This window comes from Fundulus heteroclitus, chromosome 12, assembly GCF_011125445.2.
Source record: "Fundulus heteroclitus isolate FHET01 chromosome 12, MU-UCD_Fhet_4.1, whole genome shotgun sequence".
NCBI classification, from domain to species: Eukaryota; Metazoa; Chordata; class Actinopteri; order Cyprinodontiformes; family Fundulidae; genus Fundulus; species Fundulus heteroclitus.
This window is the reverse complement of record NC_046372.1, coordinates 44,970,816-44,983,494: the sequence shown is the minus strand read 5'-3', so window position 1 is coordinate 44,983,494 and position 12,679 is coordinate 44,970,816. Positions and strand designations below refer to the sequence as shown.

General features: G+C 38.7%; 1 protein-coding gene across 1 annotated transcript in view; it reads left to right on the top strand.

Annotated features, from left to right (window-relative positions):
- LOC118565088 (netrin receptor UNC5D-like) overlaps positions 1-12,679 on the top strand; it is a 193,615-nt gene that overhangs the window by 163,683 nt on the left and 17,253 nt on the right. Inside the window, exon 2 of the mRNA XM_036144729.1 lies at positions 12,045-12,257. Coding sequence (XP_036000622.1) covers positions 12,045-12,257 — 213 coding nt within the window. The remainder of the gene's footprint in view (positions 1-12,044; positions 12,258-12,679) is intronic.

Genomic DNA, 12,679 nt, shown 5'->3' with positions numbered 1-12,679 from the left:
TGCATCTACAAAGCCTTTTCTGTTAAAGCCTCACTTAACTCGCCCTACTTGGTCCTTCTGAAGCACACGTTTTTCTCCCTTTTTCTTCTTCCCTGCTTAACCACCTTTGGGAAGGTGCTGACTTTATTGAAACTGTTCAGCTAAATAATGCCTTGCAAGAACATCCATACGCCTGGAACATGTCCACCTTTTGGCATGTTACAAACACAAACTCCAGTGTATTTTACTCGGGTTTATTTGATGTATCAATACAAACTTGTGGATAATGCAAAACAGGAAGGATAATTTTACATGGCATTGAAAGTGGTTTAATACCAACAACTGTGTCTCAGTTCAGCTCCCTCTGTGTTGATCTCTCTCCTTGCCAATCTATTGCCTCAGCAGCTCCACATCATTCCCAGATTAACATCATCCAGCATCCAGTGTCATCTTCCACACTTCCCTCAGTATGTTCTATCTGTAACTATACATTACAGATAGAACATACTGAGGGAATGTTCCTCCATGAGTTTTTTTTTTTAGTTTTTTTATTATTATTATTATTATTATTATTATTATTATTATTATTATTATTATTATTATTATTATTATTATTATTTATTTCTTTATTATTATTATTATTATTATTATTATTATTATTATTTATTAATTTATTGATTAAACTGTCATGTTCATGTTCCTGTCTGCACTTGGATTCTCCAAATCCATACAGCCTGCCGCCGCACAGCATTGTGCCGGCACCACCTCCATGTTGAAGCGCGTTCTAATGATGCCATCTCTTCATAATCTGAATTGTATTTTGATTGCTGCACATAAACTCTAAAAGAGACCATTGATTCATGTTCCTCGTCCTATTTTTGCCAAAGGATAAAACTAAATAAATAGATACACTGAAAGGCATTTACAAGCCAAGTAAGACAGGCATCAAAAAACACATTTTCTTTCTATGCATGACTGTAAAAACCGTTGTTATTCAGTTGTAGAAAGATAAGTTCACAATTTCTGTTTGCTTTTGTGCCTCGAAATTGTAAAGGAAAAAAATAAAAGTAAAAAGAGAGTTTACTTCCTGTCAATTCTTCTCCTGCCATGCCTTCAGTGTAGTGCTATTATTTTCTCTGGAGAGACGCTGCGTGTTCCAGGGTGTTGGAACAAGCATGCATCTAAAAGTGACAGGACAGTGGCTCTCAAAGACTGGTTGGAGAACCCACCCATACTCATTTTCTTTTTTGATTTGTGTTGTTTTGGTTTAGGAAGTATTAATGGTGTTATTATTATTTATTTATTCGAATTAATGGTATTAAAAGATCAATACGTCTAAACCCTCCTACACATTTAGGACTTCACCAATTCACACAATGCAGTTGTGGTCGGATTCCTCTGAAAACGTTTTAACTTCATGCCGCCCTATCACAAGGTTTTCAGACCAACAGGGAATACAGCAGGATCTCATTTAATCTTACAGTTTATGTCGCCAAACTGCAGCTTCGACATCCCAAACATCCGAGTCACACGGTAGCACTTCACAGCTCTCCAAGAGTCTGGTGGATGTTAAGAGCTCTAGACCTGTGAAGAGCCGGGGTTAAAAGGAGTCTGTGCAACAGCTACACAGAAGCAGACAGGATCACCACGAAGGATTCATAAAGCACATTAAACTGCGGTACGGATGTTTGCATCATCATTCTGGGTTTTAGTTATTTTTATCTAAAAAGGTAGCTAACAAATAAAATTTAATCTCCTGTTCACCATCAAACTAATCATTTGAAAAAGTACTTATGATACAATATTAACCAGTAGCTGCCTTACCTGGACTGGTATCAGTAAGTCATATTACCATTTCAGCGATCCTTGGAGCAGTGAAAACCAACAACCAGTGGGGCATACGCTACCTGTTATAGTCAAATTTAGCAGTTTAAAACAACTCAGCATAAAAATGGTCATATCAGTGGGATAAACCACAGTGTTAGGGGATATGAACAGGCTACTGTCACAACAGATGACTGTTACTTTCAATACTGTTTCGTCCAAAGTTGATTTCATTGCTTCAGCTTTCCGGTGGTGTTAGTCCACCTTGTCCACCGTGACGCAGCGCGTTCTAACTCTGCTGTGATGCACACTGAAAATATTTTACAATAGTACAAAGTAATGATGGAGCAGCAGTATGGTCCATATGAATAGCAAATATTATTTGTGCTTAACAATTTTCATTGGACTATCAGAGCTGAGGCCTTTGGATGGCACCTTTATGAAACTTTTTATCCAGCTCTAATTACATTCTGAGGGCTCATACCATTTTCCCCGTTACACTGTCTAAAATGTAATTTATTGAGGATCCCCTTGTATATTACAATATAGTGGATTAAGGGCATGAGTAGCTCATTTTATGGAGAGCGAACAGAAGTGCAGGCTGAACGCTAGAGCCTTCCAACTGTTTATTGAATCAAGAATAGATTCTGAGATGAAACATAACACAGGGATGAATCCTAAATTGACAGTGAGGTTCCCAAACTCTGCCACCCCTCATTAGTATAGCTACTCAGATGTTGTGAGAATCAGCACTGTTGTTTAAAAGGCGGCTTTTGTAGAACTAGGTAATCCAGACTCAGGTTACTGAGGTTTATGTGGAAACGAGATTGTCATAAATTTTCTAGGATGTTTAAAATGACTGAAGCGTGATTATATAACGCTGGTAGGTAAGTTCTGCTACATTCTCTGGGATTGGACCCTGTGCATTGTGGGTAATTGGAACTGGCAGCTGAAAACTATACAGAAACTCACAGTAAACTAGATATCAGTGCTGATTGGGGCACCTCAAATTATTTTGTTATTTCCACTTAAATTTATCAAAGTTTTCCCAGGAGACACCATGTTCCTGCGCTTTTAGGAATGAGATTGTTTAAGATGATTCCTTGATGCTAACATTAACAAACCTGCCTCCAGCAAACCTTCTGTAATGAATGAATGTAATTATCAATTTTCAAATGATCTCATGATAAAGGCTTGGATTATAGGGATCACCTTAATGCTTGCTTGTTGTTGTTGTTTTTTTCCACTTTTGAATGATTGCGTTTTTGGTGTTTAGAGGCAAACAAGCCTCTGATGTGGTGTGATGTGACAAACATCACACGGGGCCGCAGACAGAGCTGCTCCTCCACAGTCCCCTGCCTCTGCTCTCTATCATTAAAAAGCTGCACTGTCTCAAGCCCCTCTTGCATATCCAAACAGGACATGCAATGCTTATTGACCTGGCGTGTCTCTGAGAGACTGTCGATTTGAATCTGTTTTTGTTCAACACGGTCCCCTGGCTCGGAGGCGTTGTCAGCCAGCCCGATACCCGGGTGTGCATTTATCTGCAGCAGGTCCGCTGCGCGTGCCAATTCAGGTGGAAACCTGTGACAGGCAGCCAACGGGGTGAGGGAGCGTTTCAAAGGCGGTGTTAAAATTAACCAGCGTAATGAGGGCATAAGTGACTTATAGGAGCCGCAGTCATCTCCTTCATTAAGGCTGATATTTATGAGCATCCATCACAGGTAGAGCGGCAGGCTCCGCGGCTGCAGGCTTATGGAGCGTGAATTGTCACCCTGTTCCAATTATCAGCCACTTCTGAATGTGCCAAACGTGTAAGCAGTAAGAGAAAAGGACACGGCACATCATTAATGTAAAAAGAAAGAAGCAAGGCCGTGTCAGAGTGCTTCTTTTTTACCCGCCACAGCAGCAATTAGCTGATTAGAGCAGCGATGCTCAGTGGTTACAAAGGTGCTGGATGGAGGTGGATTGGATGCTCCAACTATTATATGTCCTGTTGCTTTAAATGATGGTGTGGTGGAGTTTTTTGCGGTAGGTTCTTTTGTGTGCGTGTGTTTGATGTTTATTGTTTAAATGTATAAAACATAACTTAGAAAAAGTGTGTACACCTATGTAAATGTTTGTGCAGAGACATGATAAATTATTTCAAAGTTTTACGCCATCCAAAAACTGTAATCTGATAGGAGGAAAATAAGTAATTAAAACACAGAGTAGCACTGACCCTTTAATACAAGTGAGCATGCCTTTAGCACTCTTTGGCCCCTTTAACTGTTTATTTATTTTAACTTTTACGTTCTGCATAACTTTGGTCATGTTTATGAAAATTATATGAACGTTCTCCAGGTTGTGTAGTAGAGTAAATAGTCCTTTTCTATACTTTTTGTTTGTGTCTTGTATGAGATGCTTCTTAAACCAAACTAGTGAAACTGGCATGTCCTGAGAAAATGCAGAGTGAATGCCGAAAGCAGAATTTTGTTTTGGCTGGAAGTTGCTGATAAAGCTAAAGTCAACTGCGTAAAACTTTCTGAAATGTATCAACTTAGCAGAAACTTTAGAAAAGCAAAACTATCAGCTGATCTGCTTAAATAGCAGGACTGGCGGCTGAACAACCTGATTTCAACATACATACAAAAACAATTAGCACAACAGAAACTGTTGCTGATGAGTACATTTCTACAATCAATCTCCATTTTGCAAAATTGTCCTTCCTGTTCTGCATTATCCACAAATGCATTTTTATTAATTTGTTATCATCACTATTTGATTTCTATTTAGTTTTTTTTTTTATTCTCCTGTGTTCAAATTTATTTTTTAGTTTTTTTCTGTTTGGTGAAACTATTTCATAATATGCTGCAAAACTGCAAATTTTCATAATTAAAATGAAAAAAAAATACACTTTTTGAATACTTTTGACTAACTTTGTAGAAAAAAAGACATTGGTCATGTTCAGTGTCATCAGAAATTCCAGATTGTGTGGATGAGGCTAAGAAATGATCTACTTTATAGGGGTTTTTTTAACTCAGAAAAGAGACACTTTGATTGCTAAACTGACATTAAAGGGGTTAAAAATCAGAAAATGTATGGATATTTTTTGTGTATGGTGGGAACTGAAATTATTTATTAAATTCATTAAAACTTTTTGGAAAAATTATATAAATGTTGAAACTTAAAATAGCAATTTCTTTCCAAGAGAGATAGATAGAGTACAAAAAGACTCCAGTGGGTTGAACTAATAATTAGTTTAAGCACCATTTGTTTCAGTTGGATTATTAAGTCTTCTTTGGTAGGAAGTCATTAGCATTCCACTGTACTCCAAAAGTTCTCCAGATGTCTCAGCTTGTAAGGAGATCTCTAGTTCAAAGCTCCTGTGATTCATTCTCACACACCTTTGGTCAGATTTCAGTCTGGACTCTAGCTTATTCCAGAACTAATTTTCCTCTTTTTTTGTTGATTCGGATGTATGCTTTGACTCTCAGTGATGCTAAAAAAAAAAAAAAAAAGAAATTCTTAAACTTTCTCGCAGACACCCAAAGGTTTTGGGTCAAAGCTGCCTGGTATTTAGACCTGGGTATATTTTATCCACTTTGATAAGAAGTCCAGTTCCATCAGAGGAAAAGCGACCCCAGAGCAGGAGTTTAATTGGGCTGGGACTTTTCTGGGCTGAGCCCGGGAACATGAGGCAGGGCAGAAGCAAAGAACACTTTTCGTGACTGAAACTCTTTTGTTCTTTGTTTCTGCTGTGGAATACCATAACTCAAGAAGACATAATCAAAGTATGTTTTTGAAGATGTGGACGTTGACATCTTGATCACAGCTTCACTAAAAGGTTATTTCTACTTTTTAACTTCTAAACCACACAAAATTGGAATGGATTGTTCTAAACTATTGACAGAAAACAAAACATTGTGAGGCTACGGACTTAACATTCACACATAAAGCAGTGGTTTGAAAGTAATTCCTTTGGAGAAAAAAAAATCTGTCTCTATTGTGACCAGTCTAGGTATCTTAGATCATGAAGCAACAAGACACACAACTGGTAATCTTTAAAAGTACTCTGAACGAGTAGCTTTAGATTTACCTTCCGGGTCTATGGGCTTTCTCTGCCTCACTGGCTCACATGCCAGAGGTTAGCTCAATGAAGCAAAACAATTAAATCCTCAGAAATTGGTCAGCAAGAGAAAAAGCATTGCTTTTTTTCTTCTTCCTACAAAGAGAAATTTTGAAAAACCTTGAAAAAAACATGGAAGCCTAATGATCAGGGCCCCTCTAAAAAGGCTGGTCTCAGAGGATTGTTTAAAGGCTATGCAGAATGTTGTAGTTTGAACTATGATGGGTACAGAGCTGAGCAGGCTGTGGAAGAACAGCGAACTCTATTTAAAGGGACACTCGGTCACATGTGTTGTACAGAAGAGTGGGAAAGGAAAGTTTAGTAGGTATGATAATTGACAGACAGAGCCCTCCTCATCTCAGATAATTTAATTTAGAACCCTGTCCCAGAGCCAACCCAGCCTCACTGAAAAATGTGTAATATCCACATTGGTCCACAGTGGGAGTCGTCGTATTGTCACAATTTAGCTCTTCAATGCGTGTCCGGCTTACGTTTTATTTGGTCTATTCATTTACGTTGGCTTGTTCAGGGAAGGTAGATAACCTTTCCTTTACTAGTTTCACCGAAGATTTTCTCAGAATGACGTAAGGAAGTGGTGTAATCTCTGAACAAAGATTGTGAAAATAATATCCAAACTTCTCACTAGAAACATAATCAAAATGCATAAATGTTTCGCTTAAACGTTTACTTTTCCACGGGCAACGGCAGCCATGTTCTATTTTTTATTTTTTTTTTGTGTTTGTGTTTGTTGTGGAAAACCTGATAGTCACGTGACCTGGTTGCAAGCCAATGTAAATGAATAGGCCAAATAAATTGGAAGCCTGGCATGCATTGAAGAGCCAAATTGTGACCATACTATGGTAAATGGACTGAATTTATATAGCTCTTTTCCAGTAATACTGACCACTCACAGCACTGTACACTAGAGCCACATTCAACCAATCACACACCTATACATAGCTCAGCAGGCAACTTGGGGTTAAGTGGAGCACATCAACCTGTGACAAGGAAGCTGGAATTGAACCCACACTACTTCACCCCCTGTGGACCAACATGGATATTACACATTTTTCAGTGAGACTGGGTTGCCCAGAGCACAATGCTGCTATGAGTTTTATGTTATGGCCCAGTGGCTCTTCTTCTGACTGATACCCTAGTACAACAAGATCTTTAAGATTCTTTCTAATCTTTCTCATTTAGTTGAAGGATGTAAAGAAGCAAATGCCAAAAAACTCCTACTAGGGCAGATTAACATTATATACAGCCAATCAAGATTCACTATAACTGATGTATATAATGATTAACTACAAGTCACCCGATTATTCCAACTCAGTAGTTATTGGTTGTGCATAGATAAGATATTATATTCATCAAAGATTACATATATTATAAATCATTAGAAATGTATAAACAGGAGACTTTTTCTAAAAAAAATTTTGTGAGCGTAAAATTGAAATCACTTCAAAAGAATAATTGTCAAACCTGAAATTCAGAATGCTGCTTATGATATCATAGATATCTTCATTTAGACTCTGAGGAAGAATCTGTCACATTGCATCTGCAGTTTATTAAATGATTCTGGTGAAAGGGTAGCAGCTCTGTAATAGAGAGCTGTGCAGGGCAAGTTAAGCTCTGGTGGAGCGAGAGTTGCTGACAGAAGGGAACTGCCCTGAGACTGAGAGGGCAGGCAGCAGGACTGACTGAGAAAAAATGAGCACCGGGACGTGGAGCAGAGCAGAACAGCCAGGAGGGTGAGGGAGCTGGAAAGGAGCGATGCATTGACAGTATAAAGAAGACTGGAGTGAAAAGATCTAGTTAGTGAAGGGTTAATTGTCATGAACCACAGCTGTCTGAGATTCCATCATTTCCTTGTTTTTTATGTTCTCTAAGGTGTTTCCATATTACTTAATTCCTTTGTGCTTACTTTCTTAGTTTATTATTTTCTGTTATTTGTACATACGGAATTATTTCTCAGATCTGTTTGACTTTCCCTTTCGGTTTAATAGTTTATTTGTGTCTCAGCTCGGGTCCATCCATGTTAATTAGTCTCCCTCCCTCAGTCTCCTTGCTTACCTTCTGCCTCAGCTGCTTATTAGACTAATACACCTGAATTTCGGTTGTTCTACCCTCTTCTCTCAGTTTTTAATCTCACTGGTTGTCGCTGTTCATTGCTGTTACATTCCCTGTCATTCCATTCATTTATGATTACCAAAAATGGAAAAATATGGTATTTTTTTTACCATATATGGTGAATAAATAGCCTACCATAAAATATTTACATTTCGTAGATCAGATGGGAATCTGATCTACGAAATTTTGTTGTATGTACCTTATATACGTATATAATGACAAATAAAGCACCTTATCCTTGTCCTTATATGTGACAAAAAGTCAACACTGAACATATTATCCTCCCAGTTAAGCATCATGCTGTGGGCTTGCTTTTATTCTACAGGGACAGGTATGTTGATCAGAGTTAATGAGAAGCTAGATGGAGATGAATAGAGGGAAATCTGGAATAAAGCCAGCTGGAGGCTGCAAAAAATTTGAGACAGGGGCATAAGGTCACCCTAAAGCAGGACAACAACTCTAAACAAATGGATTGTGGCATGGTTTATAGTAAATGCCCTGTACAGCCCTTTATCAAGTCCTAGAAGCCCAAAGTGTGTTACACTACATTCAGACATTCACAGGCTGATGTTAAGAAGGAAAACTCTGTTATCTCATTATCATTTATCATTTTTACAAATGTTTTGGTCAAAGCCTAGTAATATACATTAAAGTTTGGATTGTAACACGACAAAATGTGAGAAGGTCAAGTGCGGTCCATATTTTAGGTAAGATACTCTGGCTTAGGGTCAGAGGTCGGAGTTAAGGTGTGAGAAGAAATATTCTGCCAAATGAGTGACCAAGAAATGGTGTAAGAGTAGCCGGTCCTAAAAACTATATACAGACATCATCCTAAACAATTGATTGCCTTTAATAATTTTTTTCTGGTTAGTTATTTCCTTTTCCTTTTTACTTTCAAATGTCAACTGAGCTGTGGCTTTAACAGAATATGAAACTCCAACATCCAAAGTGGGAAATAATGAGAATCTTATCTTTAGAAAAGTCTGTAATATCTCTTTCCTAACCGTGATGTGTCAGACAGAGTATTAACCATGTGATATTTTCTTTGCTCTTGCTGTAATCAGCTTCCTAAGTGTTCTTCCTTCCTGATTACTGGGTTATTTGAAAGTCAATTTAATACACATTCTTTTTTTTTTCAAAATTGCATTAGAGTTAATAGTAAAAATTATTTATCCACACCACTTCTAAGCGTGGAACTTTATTTTTTTCTATAAGTAGCAACACTTAAACACGGCTCATGTTGGCAAAGTTGGTGAAACAACTGGGCCGTAATGTCTGCAGCTGAAACATGATACATGACGAACATTATTGTGCACTCAGCAAAAAAAAAAAAAAGTTTAGAAAAAGATGCCTGCAAAGTTTCCTGGAGACGAAGCAGACTGTGCAGACAAAGCTCGGTTGGTTCCAAAATAGCTTTTCAACAGATTCTGCCGGGGGGAAGAGGCGTGGATTGCACCTTATTACACAAAGTACTTACTGTGTTTAGAAATCCAACTGTTTCCCCAAAGATAAGAATGATGATTAAAGCTCGACCATATGGAGAGGATAAAATTAAATATATATTTTACTTAATATAGACAACTTTTAATTTGCCTCGAAAAACCCTTTTAACCACATGCGGTTATGGCATATACAGTATTAGCTCAATGTATTTATTATATACATATCTTTGTCACTAATTCCCCACTAGAAATGGTGACAGCGCATGGGAACAGCTTCATTTCAACTGAAACACAAGCCTTAATTATTGTGTCTTGGATTTCTAGCACTGTTGTAAATTCCAACATATTTCCATACTGCCGCTGGAAAAAACTGAATACATGACAAGTGTTAAGTGTTAACATGATCAAGCTATTGGCTGGTATCTTTCTCATCATAAACAGTGTGTTAAACTCTGTGGTTCCTCTTGTTATCTTAGTGTCAAGAAAGGTGTACCTCAAGCTCAAGCCTCTGTTTTAGGCCAAAGACTTTTAGTTTCCAGTTTACATAAATAACTTGTGTGATCCATCTCTCCTTCTCTGCACCGAAGAAACAGTTCGACTGGCTTTCACACGCAGTTGCTGTGGTTTGTGATCATCTACAGGTTGTGAACACTACTCTGTCACAGTTAGCCCACCTCAAACTGATGCTTAATGCTTACCAAACTACGGGTATTTTGCTTTCAAATGAAAAGAAAATCCCAGCTCTTCTGCCAGCCTTTATGTCGGCACAACGCACCCCAATGGAATTGTAGGTATTTTAATTGATTAAAAACTTTCTTTTAAGTCACATACTGAACAATTTATAAAATTGTTCAGATTGAAACTCGGGTTCTTGTATGGAAATAAATTATTTTTTTTACTTTAAACATCAAAAGCTCTTACCCACCAAAGCAGTTTAGATTTTTATTAACATAGCCATCATGCAGACTATTACACTTGGATGTTTTAAATTACAAATTTGTAATTGGCTTTTTACCAGAGTTTACATGAAAAATAGGCATTTTAATACATGTAGCGGTCCCTTCAGTATAAGCAGAACTTGGCAAAGAAGCTTCTTCTACCGTTCTACAACAGGACCAGAAGCTGTGCAGCTCAACTGAACTGCAGGGTTTTGAACATATTTTAAGGGTAATGGAGAAAGTATCATCCTACTCTTAATGTTTTATTACTTCTTTCTTTTATTTCGTTTTCAGTTGTACTTTTTTCTAGTAATTGGTTCAATTAACTTTTGTTGACACTAGTATATTTTAACTTGTAGTTTTTTATATATGTGAAACAGGTCACTCTTGAAAATGAAACCTCGTGTCTCAATGATATTTACCTGTATAAATAAAAGTGAAAAAAAAAATAGCATCTTTGCAGATGGTGTCCCAAATGTAGAGGTATTTAGAATTAACTTAATGAGCAAGAAACATAAGCAAAACTAATAATGACAACAGCATGAGTAAGAAAATGGAGCACATTTGGTCTAAATATGGTAGACATCTGCCTATGTGACTGTAGGTAACGTCAGCATATTATTTCCATTTGTTCATTTCATTCACTCTCTACACCTGCATCCATTCAATTACCCATTTAACAAGGATAACATTGATAGAGAGCTGTAGAGAGAGGTCAGATTTGATTTCAGGGGACAGAGTTAAATGTGAAGGGGAGGAAGTCGTGGGGGGGGGGGGGGGTGTAATGGCTTTCTTTGGCTTTTTACAGCGCTGAATAGCTCCACTGGAGCTGCCTTGATGGGGTTAGGATGCTGCTCCTAGAAGGATCCCGGGGATGGCAGGAGCACAAACGTCCTGTTCCTCATTGTTCCCGAATGCAGAGCGCGCTTTGCTCCGGAGGAAGGAAGAACGGGACGCCATGCAAGGCAACAGCTTGGCTAAAAGATAAAGAAAAAAAAAAATACTCCAAGTCATCCACTCCAAGATCTACCCTCTCAATCCAGCCTTTAGATTGATGCGCTGCCACTATGAACAATGGTGGGGGAAACCGGGCTCTTCTATATGCCAACAACAAACAAACACAGCGATGTGGCAGGAATTTTTTTTTTTTAAACACAGCGTTCTGGTGCTGCTGGCACAAAGCCTCCATTTCTTTGGATCAGAATCCAGGCTGAGATAAGATGTGTTCAGACTCCACAGCCACAATTTAGGTAATCAGCCTCCTCCTAATTCCTCTCCACTTGTTCCTTTCTGATTTCATTTATCTGCAAATTGCTCTGAGGGGAACAGGTCTGCTAGAACAAGAAAGAGAGGGTTGAATTATGCTGGTTGTATGCTCTATCCTTCTGCAGTATTTGGGCTTTTGATGAAAAGGGAACGCAGAAATCTGTCATTTGAGCTTTCTTTTTAATTTCCTAAACACTTCCCATATACTTTTGTTAGCAAAACAAAGCAAGGGTTCCTGCTTTTTTCTTCACTGCCAGATTGTGAATCCGACTGAAAATAACTCTGCGTCTGTGTTTAGCAGACTGCCCGCTTCTTCTTTTAGCATTAAATCAAGTAACTGAGGTTTTCTGTTAGCAGGCAACCCGGCGGGGCCGTCAGACACCCTGGCCCCGGCGCAGGGCACTCTGCCGCACTTTATCCAGGAGCCAGAGGATGCGTACATCGTCAAGAGCAACCCCATCAAGCTGCGCTGTCGAGCCACGCCCGCCTTACAGATCTTCTTCAAATGCAACGGGGAATGGGTGCATCAGAACGAGCACACGTCCCAAGAGTATAAAGACCACAACACGGGTAAGATTTGGGTTTTCAAATGAAAGCACGAGGCAGTCGATTGGAAAATGATCACCATGCGGTGCATAGAAGCTCAAAGGATGCCACAGGAAGTAATGTGGCGGAGCATGGCATGCTATTGAAAGAGGTCAGAAACTACTTCCTATGACTGACATGTACACATAGCATTGTGATTGCAATGGTTCAGGATGAACTCATACTGCCCTGACAGACTTACAGACCCCCAGTAGCCTGTATGTGGTTCACTTTCACCTTGTCCTGTTGGTGAGACACAGCCGCCTACCGCAATGCACAAAATGTTTCCTTCTGTAGAGCCAAGGTTGCCCATGGACAGTGGAACACTGCAGGATGTTTTTACGTTTTGCTGGAGGTTTTTTCTGGAGCTGGAGTTTTGAACCAACGGGTTTGATACTTTTACTTGT